The sequence below is a fragment of the Cephus cinctus genome, unplaced genomic scaffold, assembly GCF_000341935.2.
Source record: "Cephus cinctus unplaced genomic scaffold, Ccin1 Ccin1_scaffold0153, whole genome shotgun sequence".
NCBI lineage: Eukaryota > Metazoa > Arthropoda > Insecta > Hymenoptera > Cephidae > Cephus > Cephus cinctus.
In genome coordinates this window covers 1,078,001-1,104,829 of record NW_014332881.1, presented here as the reverse complement: position 1 = coordinate 1,104,829, position 26,829 = coordinate 1,078,001, and the positions used below count along the sequence as shown (strand labels likewise).

Genomic DNA, 26,829 nt, shown 5'->3' with positions numbered 1-26,829 from the left:
GTGACTGTATTAAAGCGTAAGGATAACCTTTACTCAACGGATTATTCACTCTCCATTGGAATTACTTATATGGATTATATGCATGGAGAATGTATTAAACAGAAGCAATAAGAATTCTGAGAAAGCATTTATTCGTTTAAATAATCATCTAATATTCATATCATCACATCATACACATATCTGTCTTCTGTACACGTATGTAAAAATATCCGCAATGTCCGGTAAACCGAACCTTAGCGGTGCTAACGAGGGAAACCTCTAAGGAAACCAACTCGGTATTGACGAGCCAGCAGTTCAATCAACGAGATATCAGTCGTCTTTAGGTAATAAACATTTTACTAGGAAGTTACCGTGTACAATGAGTACGCTGCGTACGGCGTTTTAAATTATCCTGGGGACAAAATGAGAAAAGATAGAGAAACGCGCTTTTAGGATAGGAATAAAGGAATAAGAGGACGAGTTAGACGTGACCCGCTTCATAATCGCTTAAGCGTCCGCTTCTTCTCTTTTAACATTTTTTTCTTTTCAGCTGTTAATTTTTTATCTCCAGCATGTTTCTTCGGCAACGGGCCACCAGCCATGTCTGAGGAAGCACAGCTTTGCAGACCAGCCTTGCTGCCCTTTCCACCTCCCTAAACGAATATTAATGATGTTAGAAAGATAATAATAAAAATTCGGCTAATTTTATCTTACCTGAGCATGAATCTCTGTCATCATTTTCGCTCGCTCTGAATAATCATCGTACCTCTCCAAGAGGAGCTTACCAGCCTCTTCGTTCAATGCAGATTCCGCGTTCGGAACGATGAGCAGGCATTTCACAGTCTGAAAATTTTTCTTGTTAAGTAATTGACTACACACTTTAGTACTTATAACTAATTACCAGTAGTATATGCTTAATGCCAAGATCAGATTTCCAGTCCTTCTTCAGAGTGTTTACACAAATTTCACCATTCTTTGCTACATTCGGATGGAAGATCTTTGTAAGGAAAAAAGCCTTTGGGGGTCCCTGTGGAAAGTCCTTTCCCAATGCTAACTTCACTCGAAAGAAACCTCCTGTGTATGGAGTTCCAGCTATAACCCAACATAAGTGCACATATTAAGTGACTGGCAGAAATTATTAATAAAAAAAAAGTTGAGGTAATATATAGAACCTTCCTCAAGAAGTGCTAAGAAAACAATTTATAACTACTGATGAAATATTAAATTAGAAAACAAGAAATCCATCCTACAGATACTAAAGCTCGCTTCTCTAGTTAACAGCAAACACTGACTGCCGCAAGCAGTATAAAACACAAGAAATATTTTGAAACAACCTTGTCCTATTGAATTGGAATAAGATAGTTATACCAGGTCCTTCAATAACTGCTTGGATATCAGTGACGTCCTCATCGTTGATGATTACACGAATTCCTTCGGGTGGCTGCTCTACAAGCTCACTCATCTCCTTAGCGACCCTGCGTATGATTTGTGGCGACAAGTTCTCGACATTGGAGATCTAAATTTCAGAAAAGTTCTTAGAACGCACAAAACGAACGGCAGGACTTCTCGCATGGCGAGGTAGGTGAAGTAAACAAGAAGGGCAATACATGACACAGAATCAAATTTATATTGTAAAACTCACGGAGCTGACAGCAGCCATCTTCGACGTCGGGCGGACCTTATTACACGGAATATCGTTAGACAATATTTCTCGCTGAGAATTCCTTGTCGTCCAAGAAGAATAAGCTCAGGTCTCAAACACTCCTTCTAACGTCAGAACATCAGCGCGGCATCGACCATGATGGCGATAACTGGCGTTTGAACGAAACACCAATAAGCGCTAGAGGACTAGGGCCATTTTGAACCTTCGGCTAATGGAAGCAAGTGATAAGCAACGGTTTAAATCGCAGACCAATCCGCATCGAAACGGTCGTAGCCTCCATGGCCAAACTCAGCAGAAAGAACAAAAGTGCAAAGCGCGACGGTCTGAAAAATTTTGCATCGAAAAACGTCAGTTCCATTGAATTTATTGAAACTCTTTGGATGACTTGAGCATATTCGGTATATTAATCAATTATCAAGACTACGAATTTCACGATATCGAAATGCCGGAGACAGTGTCGAATGGCAAGGTATAATTTATTTTGTTTGCGTATCGGTGTTGTGTGTTATTTCCTCTTGTCATTAGGTTAGACCATTCTTCATAGCAACAATGAAAAGCTTCTGTTAAGCAATTACATTCTGTCTCTGCGGTTTTTATTAATGAATGGGATAGATTTCTCTTAAAAGCTTTTGGTTTCAAGTAGGTATATGCAGAGAATTTGATTGTGTTGGACATTTTGAAATTGTTTTTTATTTGTTTCAGGAAAAGCATACGAAGCAGTTAAAAAGAAGAATGGAGTGCTGGAGAGAAATTATTTTACCACTAAACTCAATTTTGTTGTGGGAGAGATCATGGCATCTTGGTTTAATATTAGGAGTCACAACATCCATCTTTATGTAATGATTAGTATTAATATATTTTGTAATAACTAGACCATTGAAGTATTATTCCATAGCATATTTAAGAGTTATGAATATACTAATTTTGTTGTAATCAATTTGCTAACATTCCTGTCTTCAGGCTTATTTGGTTTTTGGAGCCAGCATTACTCACAATGATCTCTATTTGTCTGTTGATACTGGCTTTGGTGGATTATCTAGTGCCAATCCTATCATCAGCATTCATTTCAACAAATAGCTGGACAGGGCAAAAAGAGAAGAAGTTGGATGATATTTGTCAAAACCTTTCTGTGACCATACTCCAATTGCAAAATGTTTGGGGAAAGATATTGCAGGCTCGTAATAATCGCCCAAATTTGGTAGGCTCAGTTATCATATTTTGTTCTTATGATCAACAAAAACTAGCAAATTATATAAAGATATTCTGATATGATCTTATTTTATTTTATGAAAATTAACACTAGATTTACCATTTATTTATTCATTTTGACTGGTACTGGTATAAATGTCAATAACAAAAATTATATTTGTTACTAATATATATAAAATAATATTAAGTTTATAAAATGTATTCTCTACTTATAGCTACAAAAGTCATAACATCATTTCTGAAATCAAATGATATATGTAGTAGGAATTTTGAATTGAAATTGCACGACCAGTCAAAATGACTGGTCTGGTAAATCTAGTGTTAATAATACTTATATCATTTCTAATATTAAAATTAACACTTTTGTTTCCAGTATTATGGATCTATAACATTGTGCCTGCTATTACTTGCCTGGATTGGAAATACTATAAATAACCTGCTTCTTATCTACATGGCTGGTAAGAATTTCATAAATATATAAAAAAGAGTGATCATTTAATATAAAATTAACGTCATGTATTTTTTGCAGTAAATGCCATATTGCTTACGCCTGGTCTGAGACATAAAGGCAGAGTGCAGAAGGCAATTAAATTTCTCTGCAACTACATGACCCACCGCAAGCAGTCTTAATCGTCATATTTGTCACGTTTAAATTTTGCACTGCGCAACGGATACCTAATAAAATTCGTTTTTTGTCGCCATTTTCATATTCGATGTTTCTCTTTCGTGTGCGCTTTTCGCACTCACGATCGTTTATGTACTGACAAAATTACCAATGAGGTACCAAAACAGTTTGGAGGATTACCAAATACCAGTGGCTAAAGCTAATATTTACATATATATCTAATTATTAGAAATACTAATACTTATATTTTATACTCGTAATATTAATACCGTCACTCGGGATTATTGTCGATTGCATGTCGCTTGCGTATTCGCTTCCTGAAAGAGCCACGTAACATTATGATTTCAATTATGATATGTAGCAGCTGTTTCACAGAGTAGTAAGAATATCTTGTATTTTAAAAATTTCAGTACTACAAAAAATTGAATACACGGAGAAAACCACTGATGAAAGAAGTTTTAGTGCAAGAACTGACTTAGTATGTAACTTGAAATCATAGTAATAAGGCGTATATTTCAATTTCGTGCTTCTCGTCAGTCCTACAAGCAAATTGTAGTTGTTACGCCACTGTATAACATTAAAGTGTATTTAGACTATTTTTAAAATTTAAAAATATATTCTACTCCTGTAGCATGACGTATAGAGTATTAATTTGAAATGTACTTAATTAGATTCATCATGATAATTAACAGACTTCAATTAATAATCTCTATGTTATTTGCTGATTAGCAATAGTCAGTCGCGCAGCATTGTATTCAGTATATATTAACGGAATATTAGAAATCACAAATAGTTATTTAGTTCCTTATAGATTCATCAGAGAATGACAGCAATCAATATAGAAAGTTGAAAGCTTTTGTAAAATAATTTTTGCTAATTAGAAATCGGACTGATTGAAAACAAATTTCATATTGTTTTTAGAAATCGTCGTGATTGCAAGCAATAAACAATGGTTCATTTTCTACTCAATAAACATTGGATACATGTTTTGATTGGTTTATTAATGATTTAACAATTTAGGAGCAGTGATTTTATAATGATTTATGTTAGCTTAGTGATCCACGCGATATTTTATTGCATATTTACTAATAAATCAGTGTATTTCACAGTGCTGTACATTTTCGAATCCCATATTTATTGATTTGTGTATATAAGTTACTTTTTACAAGGTTTTTCCTCTATACCATCAACAGTAATAAAGTATAAGGTAATCAAGAACAATCAATTGGAGTACGCTTGATGATCCCAGTAAAAAGAATTATTACAAAACGTACTTATCTATTCCCTTTAACTCTGCATATAAATTATTATTTCTAATCGTCATCGGCTTCGCTGGAAACTGCAATCACGACTTGCTGAAGAAAACTTCTTAAATGATTTGAAAGATATATATCCTCGCCGTCGGAGCTGACTTCCGAATCATACACATATTCAATTTTCGTCTTATTTGACGGCACTGGTAACAGTGGCCTAAAAAAAATATTTAAAAAACTTCAATAAATCATAAATACCGATTTTATATACTTTTCCTCGTAACACAACTGACTTTCTGTTAATTATATCCGAAGATAATTCAACCTCAGAATCTTCGGATTTTTCCTTCACAACTTCAAGCTTTCTAAAATTTATTAAATTTTATATATATATATATATATATATATATATATATATATAGTATATAGCAGAGTATAGTATATATTGTATTATAAGCATTTTCAAACTTAACTGGATACTTGAACATGTACTTTCCATAGGTAGTGATCCAGAACGTGTAATCTCATTTTGTTTATTTAATTCTTTAGATTTTTTCAATTCCATTCTTAAATGTAAAATTTCTGCACTGAAAGTAATAATGATTTTTATGCAATTCTTTTAGTATTTTCAGTTAGCTTTACTTTGTTAACCGTATCTGTCGCTTATCTTGCTTTCGTTCTCGTTCTAGTCCTTTAATTGCTGTAGAAAGTTTTTCGATTTCGGAGTACAATTTATTTTTCTCCTCCATGTTCACATAGCTCGTCTTCTTTGCTACAAATTCGCTCTTCTTCTACGCTGGGTTAATGGAAGCCGTTAATTTATGAAAATATAAAACAATTATCTAAGAGGTATTATTAGAGTATACCGGAAAGAACTGATTAAAATACTTTGAAATTCGGCCGACCGTAAAGACACATCATTTTCATTTCCTTATAACGTTTTTGTTTTTTCATTTCTATTTTCCTGAACATTTCTTCAAGTTCCTCGTTACGCTTTAAAAGTTTTAACACAGTATCACTTTCACGATCGTTAAGCTTACTACCAATCTCTCTGTTCTAATAGAAAAAATCATATTTTATCGGTATTAATGGCATATGCATTAATTTTTTTAATGGATACGTGGTTCAAATATACAGATTCAAACCTTGAGTCTTTCCAGATACTCGATTTCTTTATCTTTTTTGTAAATATTACTTTGAAGTTTATGAATGTTTATTTTGAATAGTTGATTTTCTCGAAGCGTCGTTGTGAGTTGCCGCTTTAAGGATATCAAATCTGATAGCAAATCTTCCTGTAAAAATAAATTTGCTGTTTTCTCAAAACTGGGATCTTCTAAAATTAATTATTATAATTGAATCAAATACCTGTTTTTTCATGATTTGTGCTGTGTGTATACTGACGTTTCTCTTGAAACAGAAAAATAATGTTGAAATGAAGAATAATAGTATTCATTCATTTATAAAAAATGTGTACCAATTTAAATAACATACAATATTATGTAATTTGACAGATTTATTTATGACAGTTATGTTATTTCCAATTTTAAATGATTATTATGCACATTGTCAATTTTATTTCGCGTACAACTGCATGCATCCAAATTGCAAGAGGTGTTTACCATATGAGCATAACTTTAGGTCAATATGTAGTAGATTTAAGAACGACTAATTTTCGACACAATAACTTGGAATCTTGGAATTGCACTGATAAATACGTATACATATTTTGATCAGCTGCTACATGGTTTTTGTGTGTTGCAATTTGTTTACATTGACTGGTAGTTCTCAACAGCACATAATACAAAACTAATTTATGATGAGTGGGAAGTGTAGAAAAACCTTCTGATGATAGATCGCTGATATCATATGTCGAATTATCGGTAAATTTCTAAACGTATAATATACCTTACACTAAGGTTACGTTTAAAACCTATCAAATCCTTATCTAAAGCACATGATAAAATTAGATAATTTCGAAACGATTAGATGGGATTTTAGTCCATTATGAGATAAATAAATTCTTCAATATTTGATATTTTAGTAATCTTTAATTTTAACTAAGCAGACTGAATTATTTATTTGTGAAAAATTTGCACACTTCTCCATAGCCTGCAGTTATACCTTTTGTAGTGAAGGTACATTTTTTGGCAAACTTACAGTTATGTCCTACTTACATTTATTTATTCGGTAGCATATATACAGTAGTTGATTCTTTTAGTTCACCACTTTTCTTTTAATGTAACTTATAAAGGAAAAATGTTCTACAATTTCTATGTGTACCTAAATAATTTATAATTGATGCAATTTCTTTGATGGGTAAGATAAATTTAAATAATTGGTAAGCTTGATTTGTTGTTTATTGAATGACATTATCATGTTATGCAAGAATGAGAATTAGAAAACATGTAGTTACATGTCACATATGTATTATCATATAAACAGTGCATCAAACAAAAATTTGATGCTATCTGTAGTGCTGTGCTTATTTTATAACAGTATATACAATATGCAGTAATAACCTTATTCGAAGTTATAATAAGCGTGTTTCTTTAGATATCATCATTCACAGAGGAAATAGAAAATGGCTGTGAAGAATGTAATAGATTGGACGGTCGATGATGTCCAGGAATGGTTAAAAGAAACTGGTAATGGCCATTTTACATATCTCTTCCGTGACATTCATGCAATTGATGGAAAAGTTCTTCTTACTATGAGAGAAGAAGACTTGAGATCTGATTCTGTGAATATACGAAAAATTGGAGATCTGAAGAGACTTGCTATTAGTATTAAACAATTGCAAAGGGAGAATGTTGCTGCCTTATATGAACTGGGATACATTGATCTTCTTCCATCAACTAATTTTTATGCTCATCAACGGCACGAAGTTAGTGCAATACATAATCGTAGCATGCAGAATCCTTATGGGGGAAGAAAATTGAATGGTGTTTGTGTGGGACCGCAGATTCCAAGCAGCGGCGGTACGGTTAATAACGAGGGTTCAGTGGAGCATGAGTTTTACTCCACATCAGTTTCTGAAGATGGACAAGCTTCACACCTCCCTCCAGAAATATGGAAAGGATTCATCAGTCTAGCATATCTATTCGTTGTTACTTGGATCACTGCCTTTGTCATGGTTATCGTACACGACCGAGTTCCGGACATGAAGAAGTATCCCCCATTGCCTGACATTTTTCTTGATAATGTACCACACATTCCCTGGGCCTTCGATATGTGTGAGGTCACTGGTACTATTCTCTTTGCTATATGGCTTACTGTACTCATATTCCACAAATATAGGTAAGTGGCCAATTAATGCATTTTATACAGTAAACTGCTTGAATAAATAACAAAATAAATTATAATTTTGGGGTTACAGATTCATATTGTTACGTCGGTTCTTTGCGCTATCCGGTACAGTTTTCTTACTACGCTGTGTAACAATGCTCATCACGTCGTTATCAGTGCCAGGTGCCCACCTTCAGTGTCAACCGCGAAACGTTCCAGCGGAAGAATGGTCATCAGGGTACGAATCTATTTGTTTTTAATTACCTATCAGAAACTTCAAAAATCCAAGGTTAATGTTCATGACTTCTGAAAACGACTTTCGAATAATTTCAGTACTGCTTACAAGGAATTGTACAATAAAATCGCCATGGCTTATGTTATATGGAGAGGAGCTGGTATGTCCATTCAAGGCGTGCGAACATGTGGCGATTACATGTTCAGCGGTCACACTGTGGCCCTTACCATGCTCAACTTCTTTATTACGGAGTGTAAGCGACTACAATTTCCTGCATAAGATCTATTTTTTGCTTTAAATTTTAAGTAGGTAAACTAATCAGAATCATTATTATGGATTAAAATTATACAGATACCTCAAGACAGCTATACTTCCTTCACACATTCACTTGGATGCTGAACATGTTCGGTATATTCTTCATTTTGGCTGCTCACGAGCATTACTCAATTGATGTATTTGTGGCTTTCTACATCACGTCCAGGCTGTTTCTATATTATCACACCTTAGCAAATAATCAAGCCCTAATGCAGCGGGATTCAAACAGAACAAGGATTTGGTTTCCACTATTCAGTTTCTTCGAATCTTCCGTTGACGGAATTGTACCAAATGAATACGAGTCACCTTCTTCCATCATCTTTAACTTCATTTGCACCTGCAAAGACGCCTGGAATTACGTGCGGAGCTGCAATTGTTTCCAAAAGACTCAACACAACCACAACAGCGAAGTCAATTGCACAAAGAAGAAACTTTAACCCTGTGCTTTCGTTATTCCAGGGGTTTCCCAGACACAACATCTTTCAGCCTCTTTTTTATAGCCATGTAGGAGCACGCAAAGAAAGTTTCTATCGCAATTATCATTTTAAGATCCTTCCTATCTGTCCAATATGACTTTTGTATTTGGAGACGAATTTTTTTTAGGAAGTTTTTTTTAGATAATTTGTACATTGTATGATTGATTGATTTCAAGCTGTACAAAGCCAACAAAATTGAAATTAATGCGAAAACAGACTTGCAAGTCTCATGTAAAAAGTTCTAATTAGAAAATAGAATATGAACAAGTCAGGGATGCCCCTGAACGGTGCTCTAGCTCATCAACTGTATTTATATCTAGTACAGATATTGAAACTCTGAGAGAAACCTTAGAATTTTGTAAAAACATTATCTATATAATGTATATGGAACAAAACGGTGTCATGCGAATGCAACACTAATGTAATTATTTATTACGTACGGTTAAAGACAAACTTTTACATAAGATCGCACAATGGAGACTATTTTGCCAAAGGCGCGAGATATGCATGTGTAAATAGCGAAAAATGATATCTCGTGTTTATTTCAACGTTTTTGTCAATACATAAATTATTTTGCACATATCACGTATATATATTTCTATGCATATATATATATGTCCCACATAAAATCCGTTCCCTCATTGATGACCACCGGTAACGTACAAATGATCGATTGAAAGAAATAGAAAAACCATGGATACAGCGACGGCGATTCGCACTGTTTATATTGTTAAAAATTATCCAAAAAAAATCGACATTCGCATCGCGCTCGTACTTTTGAGAAATTGGAGAATTTTCAGGTGAGATAATCCAAAGGGTACTTATCAACTTGTCTTAATTATGCAATCTCTACGAGATGTATTTCGTACTCTTTCCTTACAGCCTTTTGAAGAAAACGTCACAAAAAAAGATTCCGAAAGAAGTCAAATTGCCCAACGCAATTTGAAATTGACTCGTCCTTCGTCCGAGATCTGCGAAGCCTCTAGAAACGTTTGGTTGAAGAGAATTTTAAAGGAACCAGGCGAAGGACGGTGTCGTATCGAAGGTAAAAGAATGAAGGTAAAATTAATTAATAAAGAATCGTCAAGGATTTTTGTCTATTAAGCAGTAGTAATCATATTCACACTATTTCTTGAATGCTCATTGATGTTTGCAGAAGCGTTGGCCGTGTGTATTCAATCAATCACGATCGCCAAAAAATTCGCCAAGAAGATCACCTTTATCAAGAGCAAACGAATCTACACTTACTAGAAGTAAAAGTTTCCACGATTCGCGAAAAAGACGTTTGCTTAGGAGCAATGCAAAGTCACAATGCAGGAGTGGTGAAAATGGCGAGAGAAAGGATGTAAGGAAAGAAGTGTTCGGCTCCCTGGAATCTCTATTCGACGTGAAGAAACCCATAAATTTACCGGATCTACAATTACTACGTGGGAGGTACTACGGCGAAGGTGATACGCCGAACTCCAGTCCAGATTCGCGAAGTCCCGGAAGTCCACGACCCCTAGTACCCTCGCTATTTCCGTTTTTTGCGACAGAGACAAACCAAGAAGTTAACGCACATTTACAAGTAATTAAATATAAAAGAAATACAATACTTTTGTTCTATATAAAATTGCTTTATTTAGTCTGAAAACTCGAGTGATCCTGATTCAAAGGAGTATGCTAGAGATATAAATCAATTAGGAGAAATAGAAGAAGAGATTTTAGCACAAGAATCTCCTGAGCTATCTAATAAAATGGATGCCTCTGAAGAGGAGAATATAAAACAGGAAAGCGAAGAAGTAAAAGAAGGTGACGATACAGTAGAAGAAGATGTGAATAATGCTGATGAAACTGGAGAGGAAGAAGATACTCTTACTCCCATGCAGGACATTAATAAAGAGCCAGATGCAGCATCTAATGGACAAAAAGGAAAAGGAGACGATGAAGAAAAGGGAGCACCTTCTTATCCGATACCACCTGGTTTAGGCGAGGGTAGGATCAAGTTCATTTTTTTTTTTCAGTATGTGATAAGTATCAGAAGAATTTATTTACTTCTGAAGGTATTCCTGTAAAGTCTGGGGGACGACAAGATTCTATAATGAGTGCTATACCACTGACGGATACTGCAGTTATGGAGGAAATGAAAGAGGCTGATGAGAGATGTACTGTGATTGCAGCAGAAATTGAAGAACTTAAAAAAGAATTAAATGAGCTCACTAATGTTAGATTTCTTTATTTCAATTATGATTTAATACTGGTTTTATAAATTTCTATTTTTTATTGCTGTAGAAAGAAAACCTTACACAAGAGGATACATTGAAGATCAAAGACAAACAAGAAAGTATAATGGCAAAGCTTGGAGAATTTGAAAAAATAACACGAAAATTACAGCGTTTATTAGGCCTGGCTGATCCATCTAGTCGAACGTTCGCTAAAATGTTTGAAATGCATCCTTATCCTTTTGGGAAACCAGGCGCTGTACGTCAAGTCTACTAAAAATAAGTTCTATTGACGAAAAACTCCGCAATACTTATATATAATTTAAGGGCATGGAAAGTATTCCCGAAGGGAAAGAAAAATTAAGCGAAGAAGAGAAGGTAAAAGTTAAGAAACCAGAAGATGAAAAGAAAAAGGTGGAAGAAGATGACGAGTATCGTTTCGACATTCCTCAAATGGAATATCCAGAAGATAAGTAAGTTTTTTAATTTTAAATTATAGCACCACTTTTTGTACTATTTCGGTGTTTCTTTTTTTCTTAATTCAATAGACTTCCAAGAGTAATAGTATGCGGTTATACAGAGGATAAAATTCCAAAAATCGTAGTAGGGGATAGTGAGAAAACAGGAAAGAAACGTTGTTTCCAAAATCTAACAGGAAAATTGAACGAGTCTTTAAACATGCAGGAAAAACTAGTAAAGGAAAATGCCCAATTGGAAGGTGGCAGGTAAGTCTCAGCCTGTTAAAAGTTTGTGGGTTATTTAAATATTACTGTTAATTGTTATAAAAAAAAAGACAAGTGAACTTTAACCAAATAAATCGAAGAGCGATCGGTCTCCCCGGAGATTGACGCTGTTTTGTAAATGGAGACCGTTCAATTCGCGACAGGTAAAAAAATTCGACATAAAATTTGAAGCATTTGAAACATCTTAGAAGAATTCCTAGTACGACATATCGTATCATTCCTAGTTCAACTACGTACTGGAATTACTTCGATTATACTTGAATCTCAAGATCGCTTTGCAGATACAAATTGGAGGAGGCTTTACTGGAGAAGGACAACGCGGTTGACAGTCTTCAGAGGAAGGTATGCGGCTTGCAGGCGGAAATGCGAATAGTTGTCAAGGAAAACACAGAATTGAGTCGACAAATAGCATCTTTAAATGAACGAGTAACAACGTCAGCCTGTTATACCATTTGTACCGAACCATCCGCTCCGGGTTTAAAAGCACCACCTTCTCCAATAACGCTAGCAACAGTTAACCATAGTAAATCGTTTTCCCACGAAGACAATTCCTGTCTATGCAAGTGTTGTCTTCAGGAACAGATAGGAGACTGTAAATTATCGCAGCCACCGACCATATGTGGTATGAATAATAGAAATTAAGTTCATATTAATCTTCAAAATTATGTTTCATATAATTTAATAATTATAGTGGATCCAGATTCATTGAAGTTTCACACAGTTTGTGGTAAGTTCTCGTATTGCTGTCGCAACTGTTCAGATAAGAATTTCAAAAATTTATCTTCAGGATCACCTAGATTGTCAGGCGGTGCTTGTCGTGAAAGTTACCAAAACATTTCTGAACGAGAATCAGACATGTGTTGTAGAAGTCCTGCAACTTCTAAAGCATCAGCGGTACCCCCAGCTCGAGGAGCATGTCCTGCAGAGCTAGAGAATAAGCTAACGCTCTATGGAAACAACACGAAACAACTAGTACGTGTAGTATATCTACATTGTGATAGTGCGTACTTTATGAAAATCTTTTCAGGAACAACAACTGGGTAGTATGGAAACGGAAGTACGCAACATGCAAAAGGAGTTGGCAAATGTACAACGAGAGAGACAACAACTCGAACAACAGAGAAAACTATTAAAATGCACAGGACCTTGTGCACCTTGCTCCTGTTGTCCTCCAGCCCCATCTTCCTCTACCTCAGTACAACCGCAATTAGTACCCTGCACTGCAAGTACAAATCCTCTTCAGGGATCATCTCCTCCTAAGGGTGTACCCATGTCTCTTGCCAAGGTACCCCAACAATTTCTCGATGACAATGAGTATAATTTGATGAAGCATCACGTGGATCAATCAAACCGTTATGATGAGATGATCGATTGTTATCGGTATCATAATTATTATGACAATACTCGTTAACAAGGATTTTCATCGTGGGGTGTATAAAAACAACTGATACATCGTAGACTAGACTTCATCTTGCGGGAAGTCACCATCTCTCAAACTTCCTATCGTTATCAGCACAGTAACTTTGTATGAAATAAACATATTCTTACAGAAAAAGATCGCACTTTTTTCTGCTTGATAATATCAGCATGGCTGCCTGTGTCAATGCGACATTATTCTGTACGTAATATCATCGCGCGTGCCCCAATGGTACGAATCTAAGATATGATTATTTCATATGAAATTCTGCGTTGAGTTTTAACTTTGCATGTTCAATTGTCAATTACATCTCAAGTATTATGTACAGTATAGTGTAAGCATATGCTATAGCAGGCTTTATAATTAATAATAAGGTATATACGTACGATCATTTGATCGCACGCAGATGAAGCCTCAACAAGCTGTTCCCTCCTGCTCTGGTCCATGCACGAATGCACCCATGGTAAGTATATGTGTACATAGTAATGGTTTCTTATATTTACTAATTGTATAAATAATTATGAATCTATAATAAGGGTGGCAGTACCTGCCCTCAGCAGCAGCTGCGTGATCTCCGTGAACAGTATGCACGTCTTCAGGACGATTACAAGAGCAAGCTTTGTGAAGTATCCTGCTTGAGAGCAGATGCTGAGAAGATGAAGAAGGAGACAAGAGAAGCTAAGGAAGAGAAGCAAAAGGCTGATAATAAAGTGATAGATTTACAAGAACGATTAAAGATCGTTGAAGATGAGAAAAATAAATTGACTGGTAATTATACACCGTCTCTAATCTTTATATTGTGATTCGTTATATCATCTTGGATGACAGGAAGCAAGGAACAGCTAGTGGAACAGGAACAGGCCTTACTCGTAACCAAACAACGTTTTCGAGAAGCTCAGGATGAATTGGAGGAATTACGCTCCGTTATCCAGGATCAGGCTAGTCAGTTGGAGGATTATAGGAATAAATATCTGCAAGCGCAGGAACAAGTGGAGGAGCAAAGACGACAGCTGGAGCTTATGGAGATGGATAACGCGCGTATGAATGAGAATGTTACCCTCGAAATTGGTCGAGTGAAGAACCAGTTCCAGGAGAAGCTAGCTGAGCTTGCTCCCCTTCCTGATATGTTGAAGCAGACTCAGATGAAGCTCCAGGAAGCACAGCAGATGCGTTTACTCGCGGAAAGGAATTGTGATGATCTTTCAAGGGAATTATTAAACTCTAAGGAGAAGCTTCAGTCTCTACAAAATCAAGTGGACATCTTGATTAAGGAAAATCAGGGTCTTCTGGTTTGTTCAAACTTCATTATATTCTTTATGGTGATTGTACCATATATTTTATTATAATAGGATGAGCGAGGTCAATCTAATGGTCGATGGGATGATCTAGAGAAGAACAACAGCGAACTCAGGAATGAAAATGAAAGAATGAAAAACTCCATATCACGTTTCGAAGATCATATCGCAGCAATGCAAAAACGTATAGACGAGAAAATGCACGAGGTCACCCAATTGACATCAATGCTGGAACAAGTAAGGGAGGATTCAGCAAGGCAGGTCGCTAGAACCAAGGAAAGGTGTGAAACAGTGAGAAGGACTATGCAAGGTCAAATTGCTGAAATGGAAAGACAACTTGCACAATGTAGAGCCACTGCTAGAACAGCGCAAAAAGACAGAGATGAGGTTGGTCATCTTTGCCTTTAATTATTATCAAGGGACTAATGATAATTTTTGTACTTGTATAGATACGACAGAAGATGCAGGGTCAAATAAATAACTTGAATGAGGCATTCGAACAGGCGCAGGGACGAATCAGATTATTACAGGGTCACGTAAATTATTTGAAAAATTCTTACAGCAATATTTTCACCGGCCAAGGTCAGGGTGAATCTCCAACCTCGATAGCACCTGGAGATCCTCCTAGTTCAGGACAAGGATACGACTCCTGTGACTGCAATTATTAGCATCAAACTACTATAATCAATTAATTATGGGTTTCAATACGAGGAATCGAAATTCCAGTAAGCCGAACAAAATTGAATCATGATATGTCTGTTACTGTTATATTTATGGAGTTCCAATGGCGACTGTTTCCATGTGTTACAAATGATTTGCATTGTAATTAAAAAATTCTTAAATTTTCGGTCTATACGGTCTACATGTCTCTGGTCAATTGTAGTTTCGTTGAAGTTTCGCATTGTGATTGAAAAAAAATAAATAAAGTTGAAAAAATAAAAAATAATAATCACGACGTACATCTTCAAAAAATTACACAGGGACACATCATGTAATGCGAGGGGTGGAATACGGTATAAGTTTATATTACAGCCACATGTGTACTATATTTAATAAATCTACTATGTATTTCATAATTATAATTGCTGCGTTCACTTTTTTTTGCATATTTTAATGGAATGTTCCTATTCCCAGGTTATTAAAATGAAAAGAAAGCTCACGAGCGTAGATAAAGCTTTTGAAGTAACATATAATCGCAAACAACGAAAACTAGCTTTCTCCGTTGGAGTTGCACGTACGCAAATGTAGTGTAATGATTTGGACTCAGAGATTTGAATTAGTACAGAAAGACTATACACATCTGAATGAAAATCATTCTAACATTATAACTTGTATCGCACAAAGTATATTGAAAGAAAAGAATCACCAAGTAAAAAAAATAAAAATAGGATTTAACTTTACAAGGAGCACCTAAAGAGACCATAACGTGTTCTAGATCAAACAAAATAACTCGTTTTTGTGAGAATGATCATGAGGATACTCATCGAAAATCTAAATTAAACACGATCACTATGTACAAGAGCAGAAAGTCGGAGAGTTGCTTAGATTAGAGTCAGTCCTTTCAATTAAAGTCTGTTGAATATAGTAAGTTGAGCATGTCCAGCACAGCATCCGAGCGTGAGCGCAGTCTCTCCATTTCAACTCTGAAGCATTCCAGTTGACTTTCAATTTCAACAGTCATTTCTACGCGACGATTACACGATTGACAATGTCTGCACAATAAAATAGAGAAATATAATGTTTGAATGTTATAAGGAAAAGTGATAAGATAAAGATAACTTACCTGTTACTCGTAGAACCGTTAATCTTCTGTTGAGGAGGTTGTTTCATCTCAAAGGACATAGATTGTGGAGGTGTACAGGGTGTAATTCGAATCTGCGGATTGTAAGATTCCCTTTGATGACAATTTGTCTTGTTATTGTTACTAGTACTTGGACTACGACAGTCACCACATCCTTTAAAGAAGTCCATGAGTATACCCCTTACACGTTTTCCACTGAGCCTTCGACGTCTTGACTACAAGGAAAGAGTTAATGATTTTATAGCCTGTTCGGTGGATAAAATAATTCTAAACAAAAAAATGCAACGTTACCTCAGGAGTTTCACTGGACCGTTTAGAAAGTAAAGGATCCTCCTCATCGTTTCCTGAATTAGGACTATGAAAAGAACTTTCATTACTTCCATGACAGTTATATTGACAAGGATTTTCTACTGATCTACAATGATCTGTGTTTTCATGTGAATTATACTGCTTTGCACCATGTTGGCAGTCTTTTTCCTCTCCACTGCGAATCACACCCCGGTGACAAGTTGTATGATGCTTACAAGTATTTTCAATTGTAGGATCTGGCAAATGATTTTGTATTGAACATGAATGCTTCCAATGATGACTAATATTGTGGCCGTTTGAAGACGAGCATCTATGTTCCTCTTGACCGTTACAAGAATGCCTTCTACAGGTATGACGATCATTATCCAATCTCTCCCGTGCATGCATAGAACCAGTATCCGGATTCAAACATTCTGGTAAATGAGAACAATGTGAATGATTATTTCTGGACGTAAATACCCGTTTGTTATTAGACCAGGGTAGCCGATTTTCAAAATTATTATCTTCACAATTACTTGTTGCTTCATTTGCACTAATGACGCAGTTAGTGCGACATCGTTCTTCCGCATCAATAAGAATCGAAGGTGATCGTGTATTCCTGGAACAACTAGGTTCTCCAAACCTCGCAGGCACCTTAGGCTTTTTGTTGGCGCAATATGCTGCATGACTGCGGTTTACCAAATGAGCGCGTGAAGCTTTTTGCGAACAAGTACACGGTCTGGTATCATTTGGTTTTTTTGAGATGTCAACCTCTTCTCCATCACTTTTTTCTTCCTCCTCGTTATCCTGCAGAGAATCCTGACTAACTTCTTTTCCCCAAATATTTATCGTTCCATTTATTTCTGACATTCGAACCTGTACATTTCCTAATAAATAAGGACCACATTCCCGTACAAATCCTTTGGCATTTCCAGCCTTGTCATTTTCCTCTGCCTGTATCAAGAAACTTCTATCTTTACTATTTTCATCTTCCTGATACATGATACACTTCACACCATTTTCGTTCCCATCATCTTCATCGTCATCATCATTCTTACTCGATTTTTCAGTATTCTCCGCGGTTTCTTGAGAAGGTTCAGAGTTATCCGCACCATTAGTACGTTCTGGCGCTATAACCAAATTAGGCCTCATATTGGCATTCTGATGATCTACAGGCCGTTTGAACTCACCATCCATTTCAGAAACTGAACTGAGACTTCTTCTAGACTCGCTTGCAGTGTAGGGTATCTTGAAAGGCTGAACAACAGCAGAAGTTCCTAGCATCTCCGTGGCTTTCCTCTTTTTCGATTTTGAAGAAGTATGGGGCGTTGAAGAGGCGTACGTGGCCTTTGCTAAACCTGATGTGTTTTTCGACCTATCCTTAAGAACGTCGTGTACATCATTTCTAAGATTATTTGCTAACGGACTGTCCGGTTTAAGTTTTCTTTGTGTTATTGACGACAATGTCTGGAGTATCCTCGACGATGTAATGAACGCACGCGACAAAGGGCGCACAGTTTTTCTTGGAGTTCTTTCAATTCCAACAGAACTTTCATCCGAAGTAAGAATGCCTGTTAAACTAGGTGGCCTTAATGAAATAGCTGGACTGTGACTGTAATCCGCCCAAGGATCATTGGAACTCACAGTAGAACCTATACTACTGGTCGACAATTTAACAGCCAAATGTCTGGTTTCGCTAGTTTCCGAATTCGATATTGGATTCACTAGAATATCAGTTTGTACAGCTACAGCTTTCGCCTCAGGACGTTCGTTTTCCTTCTGGTACATCAATACAACTTTTTTAAATTCCTCTAATTGTCGTTTGAGTTCGTATTTCTCAGCAAGCGTCTTTTCATACATATCTTGCATCTGGTTAAACTGGATAGACTTTTGTCTGAGCTGTGCTTGAAGTATCGAGATATTTGAATTCTCCTGATCCATAATGTCAGCTGATCCCTCCGCTATTTCAGCAAAATTTGAATCGTTCTGATTCTCCTTAATTTCTGGTGTATTCATATGGATGCTCTTGACGCATTCTATTTTAAGAGCACATGGCTCATCATCATCATTTACGATTTCTTGCTCCTCCATGTTGTTCTCACTGTATACTGATTCAACATATTCCTCAGATTCCACCAACTCCATATTCAGCTGTGGTTTTTCATCAGGATTTGCTACACTCATATATTCCTCATAACTTACAGTACGGAGATTAAACAATGCCGGTACATCAGCTTGACCATTGAAGAAACAAGCAACGTTTTGTTCATTAAGGATAACTCCATTTTCCATATGCAAATTATGGGAATTGGTTTCTGCGGTTCCATTACGCTTTTCCGTTTTTGCTTCACAATTTATTAGGTTCTTTTGATTTTCCATGGGCTCGTCATCCATATCCACGACATCTGCATCAATATTTTTCTTATTCATAGATTTTACATTGGAAATCTCTTCTCCATTTTCTGTTATCTGGTCATGATTGTATAATGTATTGCCTTTTAACTCTTCTCTTTTTAAATCTTTTATAACTCGCTCTGCATAATCTTTAATATTGACATTTACTGTATTCTGATTATCAATAGGTTTATGAACGGTACCTGAAAGAAAAAAAAAAAGATTTTTATATTATTTTCATCATATTTCTTGTTGTCCTCATTACCTTCAATATTCGGCAAAGGATTATTGTTCTGATTCTTTCTTTCCAAACGTCTCTCCTGTGATTGCCGGTTCTGTTCTTTGATTCCTCTAATATATAGTTTCACTTTACTTTCTACATTACGATATTTCATACGTCCTGGAACAGAACGTCTACGTTCTTCATTTATAGAGTGGAGCACAGGATTGCGTAGAAAACTTGATTCATCTTCTATCAATGCATCCATACTATATCTCTTTCTATGAAACCTCTCTTCTAAATGCTCACTCATGACAGATATGTCCTGAAGAGAGCAACTTCTTCCTATTTGATTGCTTCCTATGCCGTTATTACATGTTAATATCATATCGTCACAGGATCTTTTGTAAGAATCAAGTTCTAAGTCCCCATCAGTATCTTCCTCATCCTCTTCCTCTTCCTCTTCTTCTTCAATGTCATCCTCTAAATCTACCTCTTCCATATCTGCTAAAAAAGACGAAGCATGAGTATACAAAACAGACAATCAACTCATAGGTTTCGTGAAAAGATACTTACCATCAGACTCATCATAGTCTTCTTCAGGATCATCCTCTTCATCACTTGGTGGATGATCACTTTCTTCTCCAGAGGATATTACGCAGACACTATGCGCACCTTGTTCATCACTGTGACAAGAATTATTGCTTCGATTCTCTGCCCTAGATTCAGATTCCTGTTGACCACCATCGGTAGAACTGGAACTTGGCTGTCTACTTGGAGTAGACACAGTGACAAAAGTCGGCATCTCCTCGTCTTCCAACATCGCCATTGTCGTCTCATTCCCAGGTTGATTTTCATGCTGATTCTCAGTCACCTCATTCTCCGGTTGTGGTACGATTACCGCGTTACGCCCAGGTTGTTCGTCCTCTCTCTCGGTATCCTCACTGACAGCATCGTTCGGATCAGCCATCTTCTCCACTAGGACGTAACAAATGAATAATGCCCGATAACCAGTTACTCGTGACTATTTATCCGGTATTCGTTTCCCTGTGGGCTGATCGGCTAATGCACTATTTCACATTATTCGTTCCACTGTCGGCCATAATGGCGGTTGGTTACCAACGAGAATTCTTTTTTATATATATATTTTCAAAGTTCTGAAAGTATTCTTGAAAATTTAACAATTTCCTCAAACTCATTATTAAAAAAATAATCCCATTCAGATTTAGGTTGAGAGCTTTCAAGTCCTTTTCATTTTACTGGAATAAACACAGCCCGCGTTTTCCTCTTGTTTGTATCGCGCCAGTATAATGCAATAACAATGTACAGTTACTACAGCCGATTTTCGCGTAGAAACAAGGTTGGTACTTCGCTCAAAGGGTAGAAACGGCAGAAAGCACGGTGTAGAAACGTATAAACGCTACCAACAAATGCATTGTCTTTGTTTAAGATGCTAGGAGAATACATGCGCAGATTTCGCTTATTAGGGTGTGAAGAGCGTTTGTTATAGAGAAAAAATAATACGGGGATGAATTTTCATTCCAACAAGAGTCCGGTGAAACGACCGCTTCGCTTTCAATATGGATGACTCGTGGAATTCTGCGATTCGCAACGCTTCTCTGTACAGTAGGAGACAAGAGAACGAACAGACTGTATGCAATTGTTAAAATCATTTATTGTATAGATAAATAGAGATTTTAGTAGTGTATTAGAGTGGGTAAACGGTAGTTCTAAAGGAGAAATATCATAAAGTGTAGTATGTCTTCAGGTGATGATGGATTACACGTGATAATTGAATTCGGGTAAAAATCTAACATTTCCTAACCTCTCAAACAACTTTAGACAAGATAACTGTTTTTTATATTCCAGAGGGGGTGCTGAGTTGTTGTTCGATAAACAGAAGAGGCACGTGGTGAATTTACCTGCTGATCGAGAATGTAAGTGCGATTTTTATGCCTCCCGAATTTTTAATACCCCATTCAAATTCTTCGTAGGGACGTTGAAGTTGCTCCTCTTCTGGATCAGGGATAATCTCCTGAAGGAACGGCCAGAACTCTTTTTACAAGGGGACACGGTGTAAGTTATCTCTTGCAAAACTATTTTCAGAATATTTTATAAATACGTGCGTTAAAATAATACATTAATCGGAGGAAAAGGGTGAGAAAACTTATATTGCGTGTGAACCATAGACATAAAATATAGACTGCGCGATTCCTAAACTACCTGTAAAAATGTCTGCCCTGGAGTGACAGAGATACATCGAAAAGTATCCCACTCTCCATCCCTTTCTAAGAATCCTATTGGTAGATGGTATCTAACCCAGGGTCGTATGACTGCTGGAAGTCTCCCTCGAAATGGCTTAACGTTGACTGGCACTTTTAGTCATGTCTTTCAAGTATTACCATGTTTATTTCTAAAGACGTATTGCAATTGTTAATTTTTAATGAAATGTAAATTAAATGCACATTGTTCCCTATTCGCCGAAATTTTATGAAAAATTTTGTACGTTATTCTCAAACGAGCGGGGCATTGAATAATAAGATGCTTTACCCGATTAAAAGAGATGGATAGACGGATACTTTATAATCTGTCTCTTTCTTTTATGCGGCAAATTCTCCGACGGTACGCGCAGTCCATAGTATATCTCTATGCGTGACGCGCGCAAACAGATCCACACTTGAAAAATTGGTGTACGAGGAAATTTTCCATGGCGGGTAGATAGTTCTTGAACAAACTCACAGATGGCAGCACGAACAACTTCCCAGTTAATGACGCCGCGTTTACAAGTGGTCAATCTATTTCGATATATTATATATATTTAACTCGATAGACAGGGAAATCATTGATGATACAAAGCCGTTTGTAGATAAAAATGATATTAAGGAAGCTCTTAAAATTAATGAAGATTGCACTTAATCCTCCACACACTTTTGTATTTACAGACGGCCCGGTATTCTAGTGCTGGTAAACGACGCTGACTGGGAACTGCTGGTAAGAATTGTGTGCCCAAATGTACTATTCGTTAGCTTGCACTTGTTACGCGGCAGAAGAAGATTCGCGGGTGGGTACGTTGTTAAGAAAAGAGAAGTTTAAGCACAGTCGTGGAATACAGGTGCGAGTGACGTCTGAGAAATGTCCGTTGCCGAAATGGCGGCTTGGGATTTTTTTGCGAAGGCGGTTACGCGACCCTCTCTTTTCTTCTCTTCCTTTTCTACCTCCTTTCTTATTCTACATCTTCCTCGCTGCTTCAGGAGTTGGAGAGTTGAGAAGGAATGAAAAAAATGCTGGAGATGGTGAAAGGGCGCAAATGACCTCAGTTTGCCACTCCCACTAGAAAATTATCATTTTAAATTTGTAAATGTACAAGCCGGAGCCGCTATTAGGATATGGGCTCTGGAGCGTCGAGCGACGGAGCGAGAGCCAGACAGGGGAAAGATGATGGCTTCAGCCATTATTATGATAATACCTACGTTTCGTGAAGGCTCTCTTGCATGCCTCACCCTTCTCTCACTTTCTTCCCTTACTTGGCCCTCCCGCTTCACAACTCCTCTTCTTAGCCTCCCCTCTCTGCCAGTTTCGCGGCTTCCTACCCTCTACCGCCTCATACCCCCATTGGCCCGTAAATTAAAAGGGAGGGCAACGCTCGCAGTCGGCCCCATTTTCGACGATATTATCCCACCCGTGATTCGACTTGACGCGTAATTGATTCTCGAATAAGGTTCACGAATTCGAATGTTTCAGGGACAAGGCGAGTACAGGCTGCAAAAAGGGGACACGATTCTTTTCATCTCTACTCTGCATGGAGGTTAATTGAATTGGAATCCGCGCCAGGTACTATCTGTACCCAACAACAGAAAATAAGACTGTTCTCTAAGTCTTTTGGAATATCAACTTGTCATTTTACTTAGATTATATTCTACCTCATGTTACCCTTTACCTGTGGTTAGTTTATGCATATAAAGAAGCATTTTTGGTTTTATATGTTAAGGATGAAGATCATGTAAGGAAGGACACACGTCGACCTTTTTGGGATATGCGAAAATAAGCATAATGGATATTTGGTGAGAGAATAAAATGTTCACCCGTACGACGTACGTCTGGGATAAGTTCTATGTAATGGCTATAATATAACGGGTGACACTTTGGCCAGAATCCAAAAGTCTTCCGTGTTATTGCTTTAGCCTCTTCTTCGGTGGCGAACCCTTCTACCGTCACCACCATCACCAACACCAATATCACCGACCAACGAACCAACCAAAAGCATCCCCTTAGCCTTTTCACTGATACTCTCAACCTCTCTCTCTTTCTCTCTTTCCTACTCTTCATCCCGTAGAGCGTTACTTAGTTCTTACGACTCGGGCATGTACAGCTTTACATATATTACGTTACAATTAACATCATGAGCTGAAAGTTTCGCACTTTTGCGCGGAACTGCTCTTGGTACTTTATTGCCGAAAACTTGGCTCGTTAATTATTGCAGGAAGAATTCATTTCCCAGCCGAATGTAAATCGAGCAGAGTATTCTGAGGGAAAGGGATGTACGAGTACTCTTCGAATGCTTTCCTGTTTCTGGCACTTATTCGTTGTGGGTGTTCGTGGAGTCCCACGGGCATTACGTTACTGTCGATATATCGGTCGCCATCTTTGGTCACAGCCGATCGGTCCTGGTTTCCACGAGAATAATTTGGAAGGAACAATGGCCCCAATTAATCATAGAGGGAGTCGCGCGAAAAATCGATGAAAAGAGTCTAACGAGCGTCCGTGGGAGCTAGCAGAAGGACGAGGAGCAGTAGGTGGAAAAGAGGGTGCAGGAGTAGGTTGGTAGGTAGGTCGGGAGAAGAGGAAGAGTATGTGCCACTACTGTGTGAGCTAGCATGCTTCTATATAGCCAGGAGTCTGAGTGTGGACCCAATCGCTAATGGCCTAGCGGGGCGGGATCGCTTGGTGATTAATTGTGTCACCCATGATTACATCACAGCACATGCAGATTCACCATATTATATAGGTCCAAAAGGTAAAACTGAACGTGTGTTACGTATCTCTACAATACTCAATTAAATCAATTTTCTTCTTCCTAGCGACCTACGATGCTGAGCACCAGGATCCTCCCTACGAATTTTGCAATGAGAAAAGAATTAGCCGGGACCAGGACTTCCGGATATTCTCGCAGATGAAATCGAGCAGCGAGTGTTCGCGACGGAATTAAACTTTAGCGAAACGCTAACGGTTGTTTCACTTTGAAACGTACGTATAATTTCTGTTATCTTCACGGGCCGTAGGTCGCGCCACCGAAATATAAAATAATAAAAGCCCTCTGGAAGCTGCCTCAGAACTTTGGCTATTACGCCACGGCCGTTTCCCTGGTTAACGCGTCTCCAACTTTTAACGGTTCACGTCGTGCACGGCACATGGTTTTTCGTGAGGCTATCTGCCTTCACGTATCAAACAGTATTCGAGCCAGCGATATAGCAATGCCCTATTTTGATCCCCATAAGGGTAATAAAGCTGCCCAGGGAAAATCATAGCTGCTCTAATAATCGAACGGCCACAGCCGCTTATAGCATAGATTATCGACGAGTGCATTAACGAAACGCTCCCTATCGCTTACCATAATAACTGGCAGCTCATTTTGGACTCTGCTCCACTCTTCTCTCTCTACCAATAGCTTCCCAGAGCTACTTCTACGCATCTATACTAACACCTACTACCATGAACATCAGCTACAAAAAAAATGGCATACGGTATGCTAGCCTTCTGTTTCTAATGAGTCAGTTACTCATGGTACTTATCCTTGAAACACTTTGCACTCAGGTGCCGTATTTATTTGAGTCTCTGCAGCCAACTTACTCATTTACCGTGCTTATATTATTTCTCTGTCATTAGGGCGTGCTCTCACCTTCTGGTGCTCCTGGCGAGCAACACCAACGACAATATTGATACGTCTTCAGGTTCCTTGGCAAGAAAGTTACGTCGTAGAATGCAAACTTCGGGACGATTGAACGACGTCCCGCATGGATCGTTCTGTGATCGAAGAAAATTCATTCTTCAGGGTAGAACGAAGAGTATTGCTGTAGAAAAGGAAGGAATCTCATTCGAATAACACCTGCCGTCTGCATTTGGCTCGGATGCCAAAATCATCTGAAATGAAGGCACGATATCAAAGAAAGAAAGAACGATGGAGCTAGTGAATAGCTGCAATGGTACCGAGCTGTGTTCCTGACTGGACTGCGATGCCAGGCCTATCCTGAGCTTCTAGACTGGCTTTTTCTTTCCCTCGTTCGTGACAATGTCTTGGAGATGCGAACCATCAGCATAAAACGCGACGTTTTACGAGGCGTAGCGAGTGGAAGGCATCGCCTTACATCTTTCTCAAATGCTCGACATCGTGTTCCTCCTTTGGCCTGGCTACAGTAGATTTCTACGATTTGCTGAGTAAGCTCTCTGTTCCTTCGAGACTTCTCTAATAGCTACTGCCTGTGATCACCGGAATTGAATTTTTTTTATTTCAACATCGATTTGTACTGTGAGATTGTCAACCGGGTACGAATTAACGACAATTTGTCGTATTGGCTTGGTGATGTAGGAAGAGGCAGAGGCGAATTGGAAAACATACAAAAACTCAGAGTGAGAGAAAAAAAGGAATGGCAGAAGCGACCTATTCGACCGTTCCACGTACAATATCATGGGGAATTATTTGATGAGGGTTTATGGGTGGTTGGGCCTCGTAAACACGGATCTTGACACATCGCACGTAAGCTGGGCTTAATTCCACCCATAAAAGCAAATACCTCTTCCTCGCTGGCCCCTTTCTATTCCCAGGTCCCTACTCGGATTCGACCCTCGACCACCAGTCACATTTTTAAATTCCTTCAATACGATGAAAACCATCATACGCATCATATATAGCCTATCTTCCACGTGGACGTTCCCGTATATCCACTCCTCTGATACCCGGGGAAAATGGTCTTCGCGATAATGTGGAACGTGTTGACTCTCTGTCACCTGCACGAATCTCTCGCGAGAATATCGCTTGGCTATTTCTCTGGCATTCACGAACTGCATAAGCTGACAAATTGGAAGGTCTTTTTCCATTGGCCAGTTGCACAATGCACGAGATTTCACCAGTCCATCGGGAGTCCTGTCGCGTTCCCGTAGGTCACTATTAGGACGTGGGGATGCGGGGAGAAAGTCCTACGGAACGACTAGATAGAGGATAGAACAGGATAGGATAGGATAGGGGAGTCCAAGGGCTTCAAGGAAAGGTAGATAATTTGTCCAGTATCCCTGGGTCTCTGGGGGCAGGACAACCCTGCGCTGCTGACCCGAATCTTAACTAGGTGTCTACGTCTATTTTAGTTACTCTCTATGGGGCATCCGGCCGACGAGCTCCTCTACGTTTACTCCACCTACCCATCTTATGAGAGGCTGTT

General features: G+C 37.9%; 7 protein-coding genes across 18 annotated transcripts; 4 read left to right on the top strand and 3 right to left on the bottom strand.

The window, feature by feature from the left end:
• Window positions 1-112: 112 nt before the first annotated feature.
• Window positions 113-1,785, bottom strand: LOC107263495 (ubiquitin-conjugating enzyme E2 S). The gene is made up of 5 exons (XM_015730773.2): window positions 1,622-1,785; window positions 1,348-1,495; window positions 881-1,071; window positions 694-822; window positions 113-632 (listed from the first exon to the last, which is right to left on the bottom strand). The coding sequence occupies exons 1-5, from the start codon at window positions 1,637-1,639 to the stop codon at window positions 477-479; spliced, it is 642 nt and encodes a 213-aa protein (XP_015586259.1). The 5' UTR covers window positions 1,640-1,785; the 3' UTR covers window positions 113-476.
• LOC107263496 (ADP-ribosylation factor-like protein 6-interacting protein 1) lies at window positions 1,431-4,464 on the top strand. 3 transcript variants are annotated; one of them, XM_015730775.2, is made up of 6 exons: window positions 1,936-2,111; window positions 2,168-2,281; window positions 2,345-2,478; window positions 2,603-2,840; window positions 3,225-3,309; window positions 3,381-4,464. In XM_015730775.2, exons 3-6 carry the CDS (start codon window positions 2,375-2,377, stop codon window positions 3,479-3,481), a joined length of 528 nt encoding a protein of 175 aa, XP_015586261.1. In that variant the 5' UTR covers window positions 1,936-2,111; window positions 2,168-2,281; window positions 2,345-2,374; the 3' UTR covers window positions 3,482-4,464. The 3 variants fall into 3 exon arrangements, with proteins under 3 accessions (XP_024936591.1, XP_015586260.1, XP_015586261.1); XM_025080823.1 differs by lacking the exons at window positions 1,936-2,111; window positions 2,168-2,281 and adding an exon at window positions 1,431-1,557; XM_015730774.2 differs by lacking the exon at window positions 2,168-2,281 and having other exon boundaries at window positions 1,927-2,111.
• Window positions 4,465-4,734: 270 nt separating this feature from the next.
• LOC107263497 (uncharacterized protein PF11_0207) lies at window positions 4,735-7,044 on the bottom strand. 3 transcript variants are annotated; one of them, XM_025080821.1, is made up of 8 exons: window positions 6,904-7,044; window positions 6,095-6,136; window positions 5,875-6,021; window positions 5,618-5,785; window positions 5,372-5,520; window positions 5,203-5,316; window positions 5,023-5,094; window positions 4,735-4,946 (listed from the first exon to the last, which is right to left on the bottom strand). In XM_025080821.1, the coding sequence occupies exons 2-8, from the start codon at window positions 6,104-6,106 to the stop codon at window positions 4,790-4,792; spliced, it is 819 nt and encodes a 272-aa protein (XP_024936589.1). In that variant the 5' UTR covers window positions 6,107-6,136; window positions 6,904-7,044; the 3' UTR covers window positions 4,735-4,789. The 3 variants fall into 3 exon arrangements, with proteins under 3 accessions (XP_024936589.1, XP_024936587.1, XP_024936588.1); XM_025080819.1 differs by lacking the exon at window positions 6,904-7,044 and adding an exon at window positions 6,349-6,474; XM_025080820.1 differs by lacking the exon at window positions 6,904-7,044 and adding an exon at window positions 6,221-6,349.
• On the top strand, window positions 6,474-9,620 carry LOC107263494 (sphingomyelin synthase-related 1). Of its 4 annotated transcripts, XM_015730772.2 has the most exons (6): window positions 6,474-6,609; window positions 7,283-7,613; window positions 7,692-8,026; window positions 8,106-8,252; window positions 8,348-8,502; window positions 8,601-9,620. In XM_015730772.2, the coding sequence occupies exons 2-6, from the start codon at window positions 7,311-7,313 to the stop codon at window positions 8,999-9,001; spliced, it is 1,341 nt and encodes a 446-aa protein (XP_015586258.1). In that variant the 5' UTR covers window positions 6,474-6,609; window positions 7,283-7,310; the 3' UTR covers window positions 9,002-9,620. The 4 variants fall into 4 exon arrangements, with proteins under 4 accessions (XP_015586258.1, XP_015586254.1, XP_015586255.1 ...); XM_015730768.2 differs by having other exon boundaries at window positions 7,283-8,026; XM_015730769.2 differs by lacking the exon at window positions 6,474-6,609 and adding an exon at window positions 6,645-6,864 and having other exon boundaries at window positions 7,283-8,026.
• A 79-nt stretch (window positions 9,621-9,699) lies between these two features.
• LOC107263492 lies at window positions 9,700-15,795 on the top strand. Of its 3 annotated transcripts, XM_025080818.1 has the most exons (17): window positions 9,700-9,840; window positions 9,923-10,099; window positions 10,197-10,607; window positions 10,666-11,014; window positions 11,083-11,243; window positions 11,312-11,500; window positions 11,569-11,714; window positions 11,790-11,966; window positions 12,254-12,606; window positions 12,676-12,711; window positions 12,772-12,956; window positions 13,012-13,269; window positions 13,808-13,864; window positions 13,938-14,169; window positions 14,230-14,690; window positions 14,751-15,083; window positions 15,146-15,795. In XM_025080818.1, exons 2-17 carry the CDS (start codon window positions 10,094-10,096, stop codon window positions 15,362-15,364), a joined length of 3,573 nt encoding a protein of 1,190 aa, XP_024936586.1. In that variant the 5' UTR covers window positions 9,700-9,840; window positions 9,923-10,093; the 3' UTR covers window positions 15,365-15,795. The 3 variants fall into 3 exon arrangements, with proteins under 3 accessions (XP_024936586.1, XP_024936584.1, XP_024936585.1); XM_025080816.1 differs by having other exon boundaries at window positions 12,266-12,606; window positions 12,676-12,956; XM_025080817.1 differs by having other exon boundaries at window positions 9,727-9,857; window positions 12,266-12,606; window positions 12,676-12,956.
• LOC107263493 (AT-rich interactive domain-containing protein 4B) lies at window positions 15,450-21,459 on the bottom strand. Of its 2 annotated transcripts, XM_015730766.2 has the most exons (6): window positions 21,322-21,459; window positions 19,976-20,377; window positions 19,445-19,906; window positions 16,789-19,382; window positions 16,480-16,712; window positions 15,450-16,408 (listed from the first exon to the last, which is right to left on the bottom strand). In XM_015730766.2, exons 2-6 carry the CDS (start codon window positions 20,367-20,369, stop codon window positions 16,258-16,260), a joined length of 3,834 nt encoding a protein of 1,277 aa, XP_015586252.1. In that variant the 5' UTR covers window positions 20,370-20,377; window positions 21,322-21,459; the 3' UTR covers window positions 15,450-16,257. The 2 variants fall into 2 exon arrangements, with proteins under 2 accessions (XP_015586252.1, XP_015586253.1); XM_015730767.2 differs by lacking the exon at window positions 21,322-21,459 and having other exon boundaries at window positions 19,445-19,903; window positions 19,976-20,535.
• Window positions 20,891-23,548, top strand: LOC107263498 (ubiquitin-related modifier 1). 2 transcript variants are annotated; one of them, XM_025080824.1, is made up of 6 exons: window positions 20,891-21,201; window positions 21,269-21,336; window positions 21,394-21,475; window positions 22,342-22,390; window positions 23,141-23,204; window positions 23,388-23,548. In XM_025080824.1, the coding sequence occupies exons 1-6, from the start codon at window positions 21,158-21,160 to the stop codon at window positions 23,390-23,392; spliced, it is 312 nt and encodes a 103-aa protein (XP_024936592.1). In that variant the 5' UTR covers window positions 20,891-21,157; the 3' UTR covers window positions 23,393-23,548. The 2 variants fall into 2 exon arrangements, with proteins under 2 accessions (XP_024936592.1, XP_015586266.1); XM_015730780.2 differs by having other exon boundaries at window positions 20,893-21,201; window positions 23,141-23,230.
• The last annotated feature ends 3,281 nt before the right edge of the window (window positions 23,549-26,829 follow it).